A 19052-nucleotide genomic window follows, 5' to 3' on the forward strand; every position below is an offset into this window, starting at 1 on the left:
GCCCGGGAGTGGAGTTGGTGGCCTCAAACCTGCCGCGGGCGCAGCTGAGGTTTGCCCAGCCCAGCCCGCAGCGCACGGAGCCCAGCTCTGCACGGACGCTGGCCCCGGGGCTTGGCCGCCGGTCTTCACGGATGAAGGGAGGCAAACTGCGTGTCTTTGTTTAATATAACAGATGGTTACTCGGCACATGCCACGTGCTAGAAACTGAAAATGCCACAGTGGATGTGACAACCATGGTCACCATGCATAGCGGAGCTCTCCGTGTGGCGGGGCGAGGGGGCGAGCAGCGAGTGTAGAATTATGGTGGCCGCGTGTTCTCAGGGGAAGGAACGGGAAGCTGTGGAACAGGAACGGGGCCCTAACTCTCGTGTTAGAGGTGGTGGGGACAGTGGGGCAGGGAAAGGCGCCTCTGAGGAAAGGACTATTGGGCTGAGACCCAAAGGACACGAATGAATGGGGCTGAGCAGTTTGTGGGTGGTGGGGGGGTGGGGTCAAGAGCTGACCCAGGCGTGGGAATCGCACGTGCAGAGGCCTGTGGCAGGGACAGTATCGGTGAGTCTGGGCTGCTGAGGAGGCCATGGACTGTGAGGAGGGGAAAGGCCAGGCCAGGGACAGCCACAGAGGACCACGTGCGTTTAGGATTCCCTCATAGTGCAGGAAGCAGCCACTGAAAGGATGTCAGCATGATCTGATTTGCATTTTTATACGTAAAGACTGTTACGGTTGCTGGGAAGGAAACAGGGAGCTGGAATCCAAGAAGAGAGAGAACTAATATTTACATACTATGTGAAATGACTTCACAAATATTTCTCATTTAGTCCCCAAAATGGGCCTGTTGATGGCAGGGAGGGGATATGGGTATTCAGTTGTTCCAGAACCTTTGCTGAAAAAACTTTCCTATCTCCACTGAGTTGCCCCTGCGTGTCGGCTCTCTGCTGTGTGGGTCCGTCCCCGGGCTGTCTGCCGTGTGGGTCCGTCCCCGGGCTCTCTGCTGTGCGGGTCCGTCCCCGGGCTCTCTGCTCTGTGGGTCCGTCCCCGGGCTCTCTGCCGTGCGGGTCCGTCCCCGGGCTCTCTGCCGTGCGGGTCCGTCCCCGGGCTCTCTGCCGTGCGGGTCCGTCCCCGGGCTCTCTGCCGTGCGGGTCCGTCCCCGGGCTCTCTGCCGTGCGGGTCCGTCCCCGGGCTCTCTGCTGTGCGGGTCCGTCCCCGGGCTCTCTGCTGTGCGGGTCCGTCCCCGGGCTCTCTGCTGTGTGGGTCCGTCCCCGGGCTCTCTGCTGTGTGGGTCCGTCCCCGGGCTCTCTGCTGTGTGGGTCCGTCCCCGGGCTCTTTGCTGTGTGGGTCTGTCCCTGGGCTCTCTGCTGTGTGGGTCCAGAGTGTCCCGACACTGCAGCGCTGTCAGGCCAGACAGTGTCGGTCTCCAGCTTTGTTCTTTCCCATCTCGCAGGCATGGGCATCGCTGTCCTTTACTGCCTGAGGCCCAGTGCTCCAGAACTACCGCTCTACAGACTTTGTCGTGTGTTTTGACTGTGTCAGAAGGGGGTCAGCCTGGCCCCTGTTGCCCACGTGGGCTGGACGCAGAAGTGCCTGTGATATTGCTGTGCCCTCTCCTCTGCCCCTCCGTCAGCTCAGCCTGCACGTCCTCGACTCTGTTCTCTAGGAACCTTGGCCTCTGCTTATCACAGTTACCTTGTCCTCATTTTGCTTTTCCTGTGATTTCTGGGAGAATTCTCGAGGGTTTCTTTAATTCCTTGATTGAGTTTTTAGCAGTATCACTGTTTGTGCTTCCATTTGGGTGTTCAATTCTGAAACCATGTTTTTCATCTAGAAGTGATCTTTCCTGGTCTCTGGTGATTGTCTTTTTATTTATGAAAGGTCTTCTCAGAGGTTGCTGAGATTTCAGATTTCAACATTGCTGTCTTCTTTCTGTGTCTCAGCGTCTCAGTTGGTTTCGTGCTGCTGTGACAGAACTCCGCAGACTGGGCAATTTACAATGGACAGGGATTTGGTTGGCTCATGGTTCTGCAGGCTGCGAAGTCCAAGAGCGTGGCGCCTGCATCTGGCCTTTGCGCCACGTCATCCCACGGCGAGAGAGTGAGAGGGAGCAAGCCCACTTTTACACAAACCCACTCTTGTGATATGGCATTAATTATGCCCCTTAAAGGTCCCTCCTAAAGGTCCCACCTCTCAGCACTGCTGCACTGGGTGTCACGTTTCCAGCTCGTGAACTTTGGGGGACACATTCCAACCATAGCAAGTGAGGTGGCTTATTTTGGTTTTTCAGGCCACCTCCTTTCTTTTAACACACTGAGTCCTCTCGTGTATTCAGTCCTCCCCCTTTTTATCCATCCTAAATTTCTAGCATTTCTTAAGACTTGAAATGGTTACAGTTAGTGTGTATTTCTTAGAAACTTACTTTTCCTAGATTGGGGGTACAGCTGTCTGCGACCTGCAGTCGAGGCAGCCCTGCGCTTTGGCCACAGCCACCTGAGCTAGCAGGGACGTTGCCCTCTCCTCTAACTGCAGTGCTGCCCCTCAGAAGCCACCGGCACAGCCTTCCGGCCTCTCCCCTTGGCAGGTTGGCTGCCTACATCGGGGCGATGTGCGGGCTCTGCCCGGCCTCTCTGTGTCCAGACCCTGGGCCACTCGCCGTCTGTTCCTGCTGACTCCCATTCTCCATCTCCTGCTTGCAGTTCCTGGAGCTTCTGTTCGGGGACTCTTGCACCGTCTTCCTGGGCAGGTTGTCCCTAGGCTGCTCACACTCACTTCCAGCCATTTCCGGCTGTACTTTTTGCAGAAATTCTTCACTATCTCTCTGATCTAGTTAAGGCCTCTTCCACTGTTTTTCTGCATGGATGCAGATTTTTCTGGCTATTTTTGTATTTTTAAAAAATCATTTCATTAGCAGATTGCAGAGTGGCAGTGGGGGCGGCAGGGGGAGGGAGCGAGACACAAAATTGTGTTCTTAAACCCCTTGTCAGGCTGGTCTCTGGCTGTTCACCAAACTGCCTTTCTACAGCAGATGAGGGCTAATCATTTACTCTTAAAGTTAAAACCCTCAGGCTTGCATTTCTGGCATTTTTGTAGCATGATACCCCAGGAGGAATGTATTTCTTTAAATCACACTTCAGCATATTCTAAACAAGATGAAGAATTTGTACTTTTGTCTATAGATTAAATAGCAGAAGAGGTGCTGGCATAGGGCGGGGGCTGTGGGGTGATGATTTTATAATGAATCACAGAGCAGCAGGGCACCAGGACCCCAGGTCATGCCGGGAATGTGAATGCAGGAGGGAGCTATGCGGCTCTGGGGCTTCTCGGACAGTGGGAGAACCCAGCTGTCCAGGGCAGAGCCGGCCTGGCCTGGCCGCTCGTTGGAGCTCTCTGCCCTGGTGTGGAAGTGCCACGGGTCCCAGGCTTGGTCTTTTCATGGCTCACGAGATGTGATCTCGACGCTCTCTCAGACGGGCTGCCCTCTGTGCCATCCTGCCCCCTGCTCCCTGCCTAGTTAGCATCTCATTAGCGCCTCCCCAGATGGCAGGGGGAGACAGGACTGACATGCAAACCAGCTTGCTTGGCAGAGAGCTTCTGCGCGTCTGCAGGGCCTATTAGTCACAGGGCTCTGTCCCTCCTGCCCGTCCCAACCGGACACTGGGAGCCTTCTTCTTCCTTCGTTGCGGTTGTTGCTGCGGACTGTTGCTTCTCCCACACTCTGTGGACACTGGTGCTCTTGTCACAGCCCAGCCAGGTTCACTGCCTGCTGCTCAAGGGGAAGCCAGTGCCCTGAGACAGCAGGGGTCACAGCCGAGGAAGAGCTTAAAATCACAGGTGCCATGAGAGGAGATGGATGGGAGGAAGCTCTCAAACCCATCGCCCCAAGAGTTTGGGAGATAGAGTCTGTGAAGCCAGTTTAGGCGGGCAGAGGGCCAGGCAGTTGGGTCTGCTGATTGGCGAGTTCGAGTGGAACCACAGGGGTGCGGAAATCGTCTTTGCTGAGTCATTTGTTGGGTGGGGGGGTCACAAGACCAGCTGAGTCAGTTCCTCGCTATGGGCCGCGGGTCTGGGCGGGTCTGGGCAGGTCGGCCGTCGCACCGGGATCCAGGGCCCGGAAGGTACCTCAGAAACCGGCCTCAGGCCTCAGGTTTCAGGAGGGTGATGTTACCACGGCAGCAGAGAGGACGCTGAGAACCCTTACACCCATCAGCTGTGCGACTCCCGAGTGTGAGCAGGTGCAGGAGAGCACCTAGGGGACAGTGGCCGGTGATAGATGTGTTTCCCACACTGCAGTTCCCGCCTGTGGCCTTTTATTGATTTTCTAAGGGTGGCTTCACTCTCCCCTGACAGCTGGACACTCCGGCTCCAAGCTCCCTTTCCCTGAGTGTCAGATAGGGGCAACAAGGGATACGAATGCTAACTAATCTTACAAGTTTTTGCTCCCAAGAGCTAAATTATTGATACTCTTATATTTAAAATGCAAATCACATGACTTTCCCCAGGCAGTTCTGGGGAGGTAGAAGTTTTGCTTTGACAATTTGATGTGGCCTTTGCAAAGCTCACTCCGTATTCATGGCCACCAGCATGAAGGCCCGGGGGACTGTGCGAAGCACATGTCCTAAACATGGCAGGCCTCTGGCTTTCCTGCCTGCGTGAGTGATAGCTGAACTGCCCTGCAAGCTTGACTCCACTGTTTGCTTCTGCTCACGCCTTCCTGGGCTGTGCCCTGGGGCAGGGCCCGGCTCACCTCTGCAGCCTGTACCCCACTGCGCGCCAGCCAAACAGGACTTGGCTGCTCCTTGCTCTGAGCCCTCAGCCCGGCCTCCTTCCCCAGCAGCACCAATCCCTGAGCCTCTGGGGCTCCTGCGATACCTCCTCCTGCAAGAAGCCGTCCCTGATCCTCCCTTCGCCCTCCCTGTCTGCTCTGTGCTGCTGTTGCGCTGTGTGCAGACGTCTCCTCCAGACCCCAGGTGAGCTGGCTTCACGCTTAGGTGGGAACAGTCTCCTGTTTCCCCAGACCGTGAGCCACTTTGCTTGGTACTGTAGCTTTCACTTTGAAATTTCTGTTCGATGGAGTCAGTTGATAGATTCTTGCCGCCCACCCACCTCTAGATGCCCGTGAGCTTCCATGCACTCTCTTTTGACAATGTTATTTTGGAAAAAAAAAATTCTATCGCTCTGTGGCTCACTCCCATGTCAAGGGGTGGGACTGGGCTGTCTTTCCTAGTCCATTCCGGTCTGAATTCACCACATGCCAGCACCTTTCCCCACCCCCAGCTCGCGTTGTGGGCATCACAGGTGAAATGGGAGAGGCCTGCTCAGCACTGGGCAGGTGGCGTTTAACACAGCCTGGAACTCCAGCTGGGCAGGGAAGCTGTGTGGCCTGTCTCAAAAACCCCTTCCCGACTCAAGTGCCAACGTCCTTAAGTGGATAAATGGTTCTGAACTGGCCAGTGGGACACACGTAGCCTGCCACTCGCTGGCTGTCACCAGCCTTTCCCCTCCTGGATAACTGTATAGAACCGGGAAAGGGTCCTCCTTGGGAAGGACCTGTGTTGACTGCCTCCTGGTTGTTGGTAAGCTCCCAGGAGCTGAGCTTCTAGAAGCTGCTCAGGATCTCTCCTGCCAAAGGAAAATGCTCTTTTAGGCTCGAGGCAGGATGGAGTTGCCTTTAAAGAAATGCCTTAGTCCTAACTCCTCAAAGATCCTTTGGAAAACAGCAAAGAGACACGTGTGGCCTCCCCAGGAGCAGTGCGGAGCTGCAGTTGGGCCAGCGCACAGTCGGGACGGCGAAGCCTCCACGGTAGGTGCCTGTGGCTCAGGACAGAGCTGCTGGACACCAGTGTGAGGCTCAACCCCTGGCCAGCTGTGTTGGCAGAGTGTGTAGCCCAGGAAGGGAGGTAAGCCGTCTGCCTGAGCAGCAGTGACGCCGGGGACCATGGTGGGCAGTACTCCAAAAGGCCCCCGAGGTTCCCGTCCCCGGTTATTCAATCAAACACTCATCTAGGTACTGCTGTGAAGGGATTTTGCTGACGTAATTAAAGTCCCATGCCAGTTGACTTTAAAATACAGAGATTATCCAGGTAAGCATGGCCCAAGACAAGCCATTTAAAAGCAGAAACTTCTATAAGTCAGAGAGATTTGAAGCACAAAAAGGACTCCATAGGCCATTGCTGGCTTTGAAGCTGGAGGGTCACCAGCCAGCAGCTGTGAGTGGCCTTCCGGTGTGGCCCCAGCCGTCAGCCAGCAAGACGCAGGCACTGCAGCCCGACAGCTGCAGGGAACTGAATTCTGCCCACAACTGGCACAGAGGCAGATTCTCTCCAGAGCCTGCAGGTAAGAGCCCAGCCCAGCCAACACCTTGATCTTGTCCTTATGGGACCCCGGGCAGAGAGCCCAGGCAACTGCGAGCTATTAAATAGGTATTGTGTTACGCTGCTGAGTTTGCAGTCACTGGCTACCTGGCAACAGAAACTAATACAGGCACCGTTTTGTGGAGGGCAGCAGCAGCCCCGGGGCCGCAGGGCATTCCCAGAGGAGTAAGACACGGTCCCAGCCCTGAGAAGCTCACGCCTGTCGTGGCCACGAAATGCCGGGTGTAGATTTGAAACGGGAGAGCAGTGACGCAGAGGAGATAATTGTGAGTGTCTTCTTGCTGAGAAAGTGTGAAGGACAAAGGCTTTCTGTCTAGAGTAAGAATTTCAGAGAGAAGGGGAAGGAGGACTTCCTAATGCATTTCATGTTGTGATTTCACCTTCGCCTTAGCCTCCAAGTGTTTGCAACAAGTTAAGCTTCTGAATGTGGCTCCTGCTAGTGTTAGCCTGGGGCAGCTTGGGCCGCGCAGGATGAGGCACAGCCAGCCGCTCCACCTGCAGCTCCCAGAAAGCATTTCTTTGGAGGAATGGAGCTTTCTGACCCTACCTGAGTGTTAGAGAACTGGCCTTGAAACTACCTGAGCTCCTCAGCCTTCTTGGGGTGGGGTCCACTTCTCACTCTGGGTCCCTCTTTGCGACTTGCGAAGAGTGACCATGTAGTACACATGATCTATCATCCAAATCAGGGTACTTCGAGGTAGAAAAGAGGCTCCACTGACAACTATGCTGGGACAACAGGCAAAAGCCAGACTGTCCCGGGCAAAACCGGAGGGTGTGGTCAGTAACCATGCCTGCCCTGAGAGGAGCTGCTCCTCCTGTAACCCCCCGCAAATACAGATGCAAACCCACTGCACTGAGTCTCCCAGGCATGGCTGAGACAGGCTGGAATGACCCAAAGGGCTCTACGAAATGAAAAGGAGAATCCAAACAGCAATAAACAAATACACAGAAAGAACTACCAGAAAGAGAGAGAGAGAGAGAGAGAGAGAGAAAGGAAGAAAGGGCATGTTTTCGCAGTCTAGGTTTCTGATCCTGAAACAGCCACAGGCTGCCACAGTCTGCCACAGTCCCCTGCAGATGGCTGACCTCCTGTCCCCCTCGCTGCCCATCTGCTTGTTTGGTGGGTGCCGTCTTATTTTCTGCTTTGGGGAGTCGTTCCCAAGCTTCCCAGAGCAGTTGCTACCGTGAAAAGTGCGGACTGCGCAGTCAGCAGCCCCCGTTCGCATCCTGGCTCCCCGCGGCTCAGCTGAGAGACCCCTTGGCTGAGTGACTTGGCGAGTCCCGGTTTCAGTCCCTCTTGGAAGGACGCCGCCCGGCAGGGGTCCCGGGGAGGGCACTGTTGGGAGTGTCTGCCCGAGTGCGGGCAGCAGGAGCTGCAGTAGCCACGCAGTATTCAAATATCGTAACCGAACATACTAACAGCTAAGCTGCTTTTCATGATGACTGTGCCCCAGCGACTCTGGGGTGACGGCCCCTGCGTCCCTTCTCCCCGCGTCACCTGGTACGCGGCCACCGTGGCCTACGTCCTGGGTCGTTAGGTAGAGGAAACAAGACGCTGAAACGCACGTCCGACGTTCAGAATGCCTGGTCCTGGCAGAGCTCGGCGAGTAGTCAGCGCGCTGTCCCGCCTTCCCGTCGGGGCCGCAGGGCGCCGTGCAGGACACTGGCCGGGTTGTCGGCTCGTGAGCTACACAGCCGGTGCCGGGATCGAGGCTGGGTTAGGCACAAAAAGGCAATTTATTGACACTGGGAGGGCTTTTTCACTGTTTTATAGTTTCTCTGTTTCCTTGGAGTCAGTTTCTCTCTCTTAGAACCAATTCTCCACGAAGCTAAACCACGTGTTGCTGAAAGAGCCACGCTCAGACCCCCTAAAAGAAAAGAGGAGGGGAAAGGTGGCAAACGTCACGTTTTTGCCTGTGGAGAACTCTGATTGGCCCAGCTGGATCATGTGCTAGTCTTGGGACCAATCACTGTGGACAGGGGGCAGGAGAGGCGTTGTGATTGGCCCAGGTTGTGTGAGGTGCCTAGCTCTCAACCAATCAGTGTAGCCAGGGAGGTGGGCGCTGGTAAGAAGATGGCGGCTTATGTTTTGACTTTCGAAATGAAGGGCTACGTGAGAGCTGCCCTGTGGTGGAGGAGGTAATGGGAGGCGGGGTGAGAGGCGCCCCTACACAGCGTTCTGCCCATTGAGAGTTCCCCCTTCTGGTTTGGGGTCAAGTGGTTTGGCTGCGCCCTGTGGGCGGATGTATCTGCGCCCTCAGCCGTTTGTCAACCGCCGCTAAGATGGCGGAACCTGAGGAAGACGCGGCCTCAGGCCGCGGGAGCCCCACGTTCCCCACTGGGCGCAGCGCGGGGCTCCGGGGTGTGTCCCACTGCGCGGGTTCCTGTCCCCTGGCGGTGTTTGTTCCTGTGCGCACAGCTGCTGTGGTGCAGGTGCCGGGTCAGCCCTTTGGGAACGAGAACACACTGTCACTGGGACCGCGACCCTCGCCCGGTGTCGGGCCGCGGTCTTGGAACCACATCAAATACTGTCCATCACGGGGCCGCCTCTGCTTTGATTTGTTCCTAATCATTTTCTCTTGTTTTCCTCCCTGGCTTTCTTAGTTTTCCTCCTTTTTTAACCAAGATAAGATGTTTTCAGTTTTCTTAAGGATTCTTTTGGTGAAATAATTCTAATTTATATTTGTATTTCTCTTGTAGCCTGGGGAGCATCTTTATGTGCACAAAACCTTCTTTTGTATTCTCATCCAAGAAAAACTTCTCATCCTTCTTTTTTAAAAAGTTGCTACTGACCAAAATAATACTTAAAATTCAGCTTACTGAGAACAATTGTGGGAGGGCCCTCTGCCCTGGGAGAACTGCCCTGTTTTGGAATCTTTATGGTCGTTCTTCTAAGGCAAGAGTCAGCAGATACTTTCCTTGCCAAGGGCCAGGTAGTAAATGTCTTAGGCCTTGTGGGCTGTGCAGTCTCAGTCACAGATACTCAACTCTGCCATTGTCCTGTGAGAGTGGCCACAGGCAACAAATGAGTGGCATGGCCGATTCTCAATAAAACTTTATTTACAAAAACAGACGGTGGGCCAGGTTTAACTTCAGGCAGTAGTTAGATGCAGATGGATGTTAGATGCAGGTAGGCCTTCCACAGGGGCTCTGAAACCATGCAGGATGAGAGCAAGTCCTGGGGTGACGAGAGACTGCGGGTGCTGTGCTCATGTCCAAAACAAAGGAAGAGGGGTGACCCAGGGCTGGGAAGACTGCAGGAACAGGGAGGGGTAGCAGGTGAGCAAGCATGTCGTGAGTTTGGAAGGAGCAGGGGGTGAGAGAGAGCAGCGGAGTGCAGGTTTGGGAGGGCTCTGGGGCCTGAGGGAGGGAGCAGGCCTGCCCCGACCCCACGGCATGTGGGACGTGGGAGGGTGCACCTCCGCTCCTCGGGGAGCCTGCTGCCAGGGAGCAGGAGGGCAGGCCGGTTTCTGCCGAGGCAGGGGCTGAGTGGAGGGGGTTTCTGTAAGGAGCTGGGATGTAGGAGTGGGCTTATTTCAGACTGAACGTTCTGGAGGGCCACCCACGGGGGCACTAGGAGGGGAGCAGGGGCTTCAGTCGGGTGAAGAGTCCACAGAGGAAGGTGGGAGCGTGGCTGGCAGTTTGGGCGCTGGCCCAACAGAGACAGGATGGCAGGAGATCACGTCCCCTCGACCCAGTGGACGAGCTTGGGGTGGGGCTCGGCCTTGGCCGGGATGGGCTGCGCGGGGATCTGCTGGGAGCCAGCGCTGGGGATCGGGGCCCTGGTGCTGGGCAGAGCCCAGGCTGCTGGGGGTCAGGGCAGAGGTTGGACCAAGAGCAACATGGACGGCAGCAAGGTCTCCATGCTCGCTCCTCTCCCGGGACCCCCAGAGTGAGCAAGTCCACACCGGCCCTGTGGGACCAGACCGACCTGCTTTCCACAACAGTGGGGTTCGTGGCCCAGTGCCGGGGGACGGCCACCTGCCTTCATGCATCTCGACTGCTATGACATTTGTCAAAAATCCAGTTGACACAGCCTTTCAGGAGCACGCCCACGATAAGCAGTCAGGCGTGCGTTCCTCCCAGCGAGCCAGGAAAGGGGTTCCTTGTGCCCGCGGAAACCGGAGACGCACAGGGAGGAATGAACGCCGCAGCAGTCATCTCCCGGGGTCACGCCAGCAGATCATGGAAATGTGCTTTTCCATTTCCTCGTGTTCCACCGCCCATGGGCTTCGCAGCTGTGATTTATTTTCAGAGCACACTCTGGAATCTGACAGACCCTGGTGCTGGCCTGCTTCACAGCTGAAACCCGTTGCCATTTGGTAGATGATGAAGCAAGTGACAATTTACACTAACACGGCTGTAAAAAGATGCCGTTTGTGAAGGAGACAGGCAGGTGTCAAACCCGGGGCCCAGGCGCCATCAGCAGACGCGGCCTCCTCGCACCGGCCCTGCCGGAGCTCCCGGCACGCTGAGCTGGGCCTCGCCGCGGAGCTGGATTCTGGTCTGCACGTCCTGCTTAAGGATGCGCACAGCGGTAGCCAGCGTGACTGTGGCAGCTGGTCCTTGTGGGCGCCTGTGTCCTGGCCCCTGTGTGGGGGGAGGCTGCCCAGGCCCAGTGGCTGCTGCCGGCGCAGAGGAGAGAGCTGACCAGGCAAGTCCAAGGCCACACGCGCCGGATAGTTCTGGCTCAGAGCGACAGGGCTAGCCCGGGGAAGGCGCGGCACGCTCGGGCCGAGTGCACCAGGCAGCCAACTGCCCTGTCTGCCACACACTGTCCCTGCCTGGTTTAGAACAGAGGCACGTAGGCTTGGGGAGGGTGTCTTCCTCAAGGCCCTTTTGATCCCGAATGATAGAAACCCGTTTGAAGCCCTGTCGACCACAGAGGGGCGAGTCTGCTCGTTCTCTCGCTCCTGCTTGGCCTTGTTGTTCTTAGGGCTTAGCGTAAGGGTCTGGTCCAGTCAGTCTGGTGACCCCTCCCTCCCGCTGGGAAGTGGTGGTCTTTGCCTGTTTGATTCCGTGTGCTCAGCTCAGTGCCTCGCGTATCGTGTGTGCTGAGAAAATGCTTATTAGGTGGCTGAGGCGACACCTTGGTTAGGTTGTGAGGCCCAGAGCAGAGGCAGGAGGGAGCAGCACGCTGGGAAGTGGCGGGTCGGTTCCCACGGCCGGGCTGAGCGCGTGGCGGGGAGGCGCAGGGTGGGCGGGCGTGGGGCTTGGGTTTCGCTGGCCACCAGCAGCGGGAGGGTGCGAGGTTCTGGAGGAGGAGTGCGGCGTGGGCCTCTGTCCCGAGTCTGCTGGACGCTCACACTCCCTGCTCGCCCCCCGGGTGTGAGTCCCTCCCGTGTGCTGTGTCTCGATAATCCTGAAAGCGAGGTCCACTGTCCATTCTTCAGAAGAGAAAACCGTGGACCTGCGAGGCCACGAGCCTGGGGTCACGTTGGTGACAGAGCCATGATCATTTTTTGTGTTTTAAGTAAAGAATCCCGATAGCCTTGCAGAGGATGAATTGAAGGGGGCAGGTCTGCGGGAGGGATGGTGCCCTGTTGCCGCCTTCCGTGGGGCAGCGCAGTGAGGACGGGTCTGAGGCTGCAGGGACGCGGCTGGGGGACGCGGCTGGGGGACGCGGCTGGGGGACGCACAGGCTGAGGATCTCGGGAGCAGAATTGCCAGGTATGGATATGGATGGCTGACCAGATGCTGGAGTCAGTTTTTCGTATTCTTTATTTTATAAGTGTTGACAGAGGACTTTTTGTGAGTCAAGCACAGTTTTAGTGACTTTGTATTAATAGTGTTAACTCATTAAATGCTCACAAAAAGCCACCTGTGAGAAAGACTGTTGTTTTCACAGACAGGGAGCTGAAGCACAGAGGGGTCAGGTGACTTGCCCAGGTCGCACAGGAAGTGCAGGAGGCAGCGTTGAGGCTTGAGTCTGAGTAGCGGTGGCACCAGTGACAAAGACAGGGAACCAGGGGGAAAGGGCAGCTTTGGGCAGGAAGACAGACTGGTTTCTGGGTCTGTGGAATGTAAGACTTCAGTGAGGTGCCCAAGAAACGGGCACTCGGGAGCGTCCGGGAGAGGCTGAGCGTGTTGGAGAAGAAACGGTTCCTGACGCTTGTTGAAGACGGTGACGCAGACTTTGCCCACAGGGAGCCCTGGCGAGAGGGGTGGGGCCCCTGCAGGGGGCCCTGCCGTGGGCAGAGCGTGGACCCAGCTCAGCTCCCGCAAGGACAGGTGGCGGTTTGTCGCCGGGGAGCAGGGTGGGGGTCCGGGGAGCAGGGTGGGGGTCCGTGGGTGGGTATAAGCCTGGGGGTGAGGCGGAGTCTCGCCAGACGGGCCGGAAGGAATTCTTGCTGACATTGGCTGGGGTGACAGATGCCAGGGTGGTCAGATACCAAGGACAGGGGGTTTTCGCCAAACTGACTTGGCAGGATTCTTGTCCAAACTGGGTTCTACGAGATCAGAGAGGGAAGCCCAAGGTCAGGCCTCGTCAGGCCGGGGACTCAGAGGAACTTGAGTTTTGGGCAAGAGAGAGACTTTGTCAGCTGGAGACGGACATCTTGATGTCTTCAACACACAGAGGGGGCGGTGGAGTCAAAAGAGTCACTGAGGGTCCCTGGGGGACAGCAAGAGAGACAAGGGCCAAGGCCCCACCCCAGGGACACCACCTGGGGGTGGGGGTTGGACAGAGGAGGAGGGGCCGCCACTGTGGCCGAGATGCTGCAAAGGAGAGGCCCGAGACAGCGGTGTCATGGGACAGGAGTGTTCTGAGACGAAGGGACTGGGGGCGGGGCAGGGGCTGAAGAGTGTTAATTGAATCTGGCAACAGAGCGTCCCTGTGGCCAGGGCTGTGCGGGGAAGGGAAGGCAGTGGGTGTGGACAGATGATCTGGCTGCAGGTGAAGAGAGAGAACAGGAGCTCCAGGGCCAGAGAAGGCTTTGGTTTGTTTGTCTCCCCCTGAGATGAAGGGGTCCAACACCACAGGAGGTGGGCAGCAGGGAGGGGAGGAGTTGCAAACGGGTGGGTGGGAAGAGGTTAGTTGATGGCACAAAGCCCCGCCGAGGACGGGGGCACGCTGAGAGTCGGCACTTGTTCCTGTGAGGTGGGGCAAGGTGGGGGGTGCAGGGACAGGGCCGTGTGCAGATGGTGAGGAAGAGGAGGGACTCGGGTGACGTCTGGACTCCCGACTTGGATTTCCGTGTGGACGGCGATGCTCTCGCTGATGTCTGGGGAGGGTTTTGGGAGACGTGGGCGATGCTGCCTTTGGGGTGCGCAGTCCGCAGCTGGCAGTGTGGCCTGGGGCTGACAGATGGGGGCTGGTGCTGGAGGTGTAGGTGAAGGGTCGTCGACCTGAGGGGGCCGTCAGAGGCTTGGCCTGGACAGAGTCACGCAGGGGTGCGTAGAATGAGGAGAGAAGATGGCTGAGGACGGAGCCTTGGGAGGGAAGGGGCTGTAGGAGCAGAGGGGAGATGTTTGGGAGCCGGCACCGAGGAGTCACATGCGGCCAGCAGAGCAGTAGGACGGCATGAAGGAAAACGTGTTTTGGATTTAGCACCAGTGAGGTTGTTGGTGCCCTTGGCAGATGCCGTTTCCACAGAGTGGCGGGCAGAAGGCCAGATTGGAGCAACCCGAGGCGCTGGAACCCCACCGGGCAGGGCCGGCAAGTGCAGCTTGCTCTGGTGGAAAACAAGCCGTTGCGGGCTGTGTGTGTCATCACTCAGAGTTTCCTGCCAAAGAATGTTGGGAATTCCAAGAAATACACAGTTCGCACGGCCCCGCTTGTCCTCATGTGGCAGAGCATTTGCAGAAGGCTCTCCCCCACCCCCTGCTCCGTGCCCCTGTCCAAGCAGAAGCTCACACGAATGTCCTTCTCTGTCCCTTAGGCCGCATCCTGGACCTGAAGACGGGGACGGTGAAGAAGGAAGGGCAGCAGTCGTCCATGAGGATGTGCATGGGCTCACGGCGCTCCTTCATCTGCAGGATGAGGTCTGTCCGGGCGAGCGCTGGGCCGTCGCCGTGGGCTTTGCTCCCCTCTGTCCCCAGTAAGAGCCTTGCCTGGCTGCTGGGGTCGCGCGTGCCGACTCGGTTTCCCTCCAGTGACTTCATCTTCTTGACCTCGGCGTGTGACTATTCGGGTTCCTTGGTCCCGCCCCACGGTGTCTGCCTTCCCGCCCTTTCTGCCCGTCCCAGGTCTGCACCCGCTTGTCCACAGTCTCTGGACTTCCCGCCCAGCCTCTAGGGCCTTCTCCAGCCCAGCCTCTCGAAAGTTCCACAGTTCTCACCGTGTTTTACATTCAGACCGACTGATTTTACACTTATTCTTACATTTCCTGTGACAACTCATACATTTTTAATTGGTCTCTGTTGTGTTGCTGATTTTTTTTTTTTTTTTGAGACAGTGTCTCACTGTGTCACCTGGGCTAGAGTGCCATGGGGTTAGCCTAGCTCACGGCAACCTCAAACTCCTGGGCTCAAGCGATCCTCCTGTCTCAGCCTCCCGAGTAGCGGGAACTACAGGCACACGCCACCATGCCCGGCTGATATTTTCTATTTTTAGTAGAGCTGAGGTCTCGCTCTTGCTCGGCCTGGTCTTGAACTCCTGAGCTCAGGCAGTCCTGCCACCTGGGCCTCCCAGAGTGCTGGGACTGCAGGCCTGAGCCACGGTGCCGGGTGCTGATTGGTATTTCGAGCGTCAGTGTCTTGGCTGCGTGAGTGAATGGTAACACCCCGAGGATGGAGGCTCTGACTTCACCTCTCTGAGCCTGCCTGACGTCTCGCTCTGTGCTCGGCACTGTTTGGCTTATACATCACTGCTGGGGAAATGCAGGAGGGGCCGAGCTGTGGAGTCATCAGGGGAGTTAGCCGGGCCCTCAGGGAGGAGAGAGCCAGGATCCTGGATCGTCAAATCCAGTTCACTCTGAGGGTTCCCACCCCGTGGCCCAGGGGAACGGATGGCGCCAGCAGTAGGGTGGCCGGTGCAGGAGGCAGGGTCGAGTGGTCTGGGCCGTGGAGTTCACGAGGCAGTGGCGGGCGGTGACGCTGCCATGCCTTCGTGTGCTTAGTTACTTTTTCAACAAACCCAAGTTGAGGGTCCGGCGTGCAGGGCGCTCTTCCAGGTTCTGGGCAGTTGGTGCGAAACCAGACAAGGTCCCTGCCCTCCTGGGACTTCATGTCCGTGGGGGGACACACGACACCCAAAGCACCAGGTGACGGTATGGGCGTCGGGCGGTGGTGAGCGCTGTGGAGGCCAAACAGAACATGCGAGAGGAGTCGGAAGTAGCAGGTGTCGCAGACGGAGGGTGGTGGGGGAGGCCTGGGTGACAAGGTGACTTCTGAGCAGAGGCGGGAAGGGAGGAAGTGGACGAGGCAAGGGAGCGGCTGGGAATGCCCAGCACCCGCTGGAGGAGTCGCAGGTGCGAGGCCCTGGGGCAGGAATGTCGTCGGCGTGTTCGGGCAGTGAAGAGCGGTCACTGTCTCCAAAGCAGAGGGAGGGGGCACGGGGGCAGGAATGCTCGGGGCGAGGTGGCCGGCAGGAGGTGTCGGGTCTCGCTGACTTCACTAGACTGCAGCGTTCACTCCGGATGAGATGGGAGGTCGCTGGAGTTTGACTGTGAGAGTTACATGTTCTGAACGGCGCTTTTAGAAAACTGCTCTGCTGTGCAGAGAGTGAGCCTGCCGGGCAGGACGGGGTGGGAGTGAGGAGGCTGCGGCAGGAGTGGCGGCGAGAACGCGGTGACAGCGGCTGAGGTAGACGGCGCCCAGGCCCCGCGACCGACCGCAGAGGCAGAGCCGGGCTGCAGGCGGGCGTGGGGGGAAGACAGGAGTCTGAGGCTTTGCCGCTGGACTGCGGAAGCGCAGTCGCCATTTCCTGCGGGGGAGCTGGTCGGGGGAGCTGGTTTGGAGTCGGGAATGTTAAGACCCAGATGCCTATCTGACGGCTGGACGTGCAGACAGGTGGACGTGTCGGGTGGACGTGTCGGGTGGACGTGTCATTGTGGAATCCAAGGGAGGGGCTGGGGCTGGAGCCGGACTCGGCACTGGTGATAGGATCGGTATCTAAAGCCTGGAGACAGGGTCGTGCGAGCTCACCTGGGAGGAGGGTGCGGAACGGGAGGGTCAGCGGGCTGGGCCCCGGGCGCGCCTGCCTCGGGGAGGCGGGAAGAGCCAGCACGGGGGCCGAGGCAGGCGGGAGGGGAGCGAGAGAAGGCGAGGGATGCTTCTGGAAGGAAGGAGGGATCCACTGCCAGAAGCTGCTGCTGAGGCCTAGACGTGAGGCCTGGGGACCGATCACCGGATGCAGGGGGACAACCGCCGATGTCACTCCCGCCTCATCCTTTGCCAGGGACCATGACTTGCTGCCCAGGCCTCTGTTCGTACCAGGAAGTTCCAGACAACAGATGCTTTGCAATAAGGACACACTTCCCTCACTTGAAGTAATCTTTTAAAGCAACTACACTTTGTTAGACAACATCTTAACCGAGAGGCTGGTTAATCCCCCGCAGACCACCGAGGCTGCCGTGCTGAGGGGAGACCTGCCCCTCCCACTCCCGCTGGGCCCGCAGCGCGGCAGAGCCCTGTGCTGCCCTTCATGGGAAATGGCCCCGCAGGGGGCTGAGCATGGCTGCTCTTTCCCCTGGGCGGCTCTCTCCAGGCTGGGCATCTGGGATTCTCCCAGGAAGCACAGTTGAAACCCCCTCCGCCCCTGCCTCGGGCTGCAGGATGGTGCTGCAGGCTGTGTGAACGGAGGACTGGGTCCCCCGGACTGCGGGCCGCGTGGACGGAGGACTGGGTCCCCCGGACTGCCTGTCCCCACCCTGCTCAGCGGCAGGGCAGGCTGGCAGCAGGATTGTCAGTTACATGTTCTGAGTGACATTTTTCCTTTTTTTTCCTTTCTTTACTTTCGTTTTTTTTTTTTGAGAACAAGTTGCTCCGGTGCTGTGCGGAGAGCAAACCTGCGGGGAAGGGAAGGGTGGGAGTGAGGAGGCTGCTGCAGTGATTTTTTTGCTCCTTTGGCATCAGCGTCCACCCAGGGACAAAATGCCGCCAATTAATAGAGTCAGTCACAGCAGCTCCGTCCTGCAGTGCTTTGGTGACACAGTAAATGCCCATCCTGGCCTGGTGGGCGTTTGGTGGAGCACCGGCAGTATGAATTCTGAATTGTGTCACCTAAGTCACTCCCTTAGGAATAAATCGACTGGAAGCGTCATCATGTACCGTTTTTACTAGTGACCTGCAATGCCATTGTCACTGCCTCATCAGCCAACTCCAGGCAGTCCCCCCCCACCCCACCCCCACCGCCCTGGTGGCTTTCTAGGGACATCCTTCAGGTTGCTTTTAGAAGTGCCGGGCCCACGTTATCTGGATTTATCTGAGAGGTGGGCAGCACTGCCATCTGCTAAGAGCTGCTGGAACCTTCTGCTCCAGGCTCTGGGCACGGTCTGGCAGCAGGGGCAGAGGGCCACGCCCACGTCCCTGGGCACAGTGTCGTGGCTGAGCCTGCTGTGCAAACCACACTAGTGCTGGGTGGTAGGACTCGTATCTTTGCTGTATTGAGAATTAAGACATCTAAGATGTTACTTGCGATGCAGTTGGGAAATGGAGACGGCCGAAAGGGTGGGCGTGTACCACACAGCAGTCAGAGCCGCCGAGGTGCCGGCTTCACACGCTCAGTGTCTGAAGGGCTGAGAAGGGAGGCGGGAGAGGTCCTCCCGAGTGTGCCGTGTGGTGCCTCGCGTCCCCTGCCTCCCTGGAGGAACCCGCAGAAAGAGCTGATTCTAGACTTGTGATCCTGCCCCACCCTCTCCTCTGCCACCAGGGCTCCCGGCCTGGTTCTTCCTGGCGCCAGAGCCGTGCAGGGGACGTGGGGAATCTCCACAGCTGTGATGCTGACGCCCAAGGAGAGGCTACTGTTCTTCAGCGGCAACATGTGTTTTGAGTTGGTGTCTCTGCTCAGGCCGGAGGGGACACGATTGCTGTCATCACCCACTTGTTTCCCGAAAGCCACCCAGTTCCACTGAAATGATCCGCAAGACCGAGCACAGCCGGGTTCTCCTAGAGTCCTTCTGTCGGTCTCCGGCTGCTGGGCTGGGCCCTGCCCCGTTCCAGTGTGTATTTCTACGTGGGTCGTACTCTCCTTTCTTTGGGCAATAAAAATTCAGAGGCGCACAAGCCTGCTTCGCACCATGGAGGGAGACTGGCCATTGGTCCCCCCTGCACGAACGTGCACGCGTCAGTTAAGGCCCGTGTGCTCAGCTGCGGCGCTGTGTGTCATATAAACCTGCCTGGTCTTCACTCTTGCTAACACACTTATCAAACCTTAGGTGTGGAAATGCCCCTTTGGACCACCTTCCTCTGAACAGAATCACCACCATGAGGAAAAGGTTCAGGTCAGTGCCCCTTTCTGGTGTGTGCGTGGGACTGCACTGGCAGACAGCCAGGGAGCCCCACTCGGGGAGGGCGCCAAGTGCAGGGAGGACCCAGGGACCCACAGGTGGGGTGGCTGCGGCCCAGATGAGAATGGGGAGGAGGGTGGAATTTATTTGGGGCTTTCAGACCGTGTGGGAGGAGGGAAGACAGGATGGTGGTAAGTCAGGATTCAAAACCACAAAGCAGACCAGAGAGCTTAGTGGCCTAGATGCCAAAGGAGTCGCAGCATCCTTGCTTCACCCTCGCGTGACAAAAATAGCTTCATAA

At 57.8% G+C, this 19052-nt stretch overlaps 1 protein-coding gene across 1 annotated transcript in view; it reads left to right on the forward strand.

Moving 5' to 3' along the window:
• ARNT2 (aryl hydrocarbon receptor nuclear translocator 2) overlaps nt 1-19052 on the forward strand; it is a 158324-nt gene that overhangs the window by 70997 nt on the left and 68275 nt on the right. Inside the window, exons 6-7 of the mRNA XM_069466528.1 lie at nt 14243-14345; nt 18680-18745. Coding sequence (XP_069322629.1) covers nt 14243-14345; nt 18680-18745 — 169 coding nt within the window. The remainder of the gene's footprint in view (nt 1-14242; nt 14346-18679; nt 18746-19052) is intronic.

This window comes from Eulemur rufifrons, chromosome 3 (genome assembly GCF_041146395.1).
Source record: "Eulemur rufifrons isolate Redbay chromosome 3, OSU_ERuf_1, whole genome shotgun sequence".
Classification (NCBI taxonomy): Eukaryota; Metazoa; Chordata; class Mammalia; order Primates; family Lemuridae; genus Eulemur; species Eulemur rufifrons.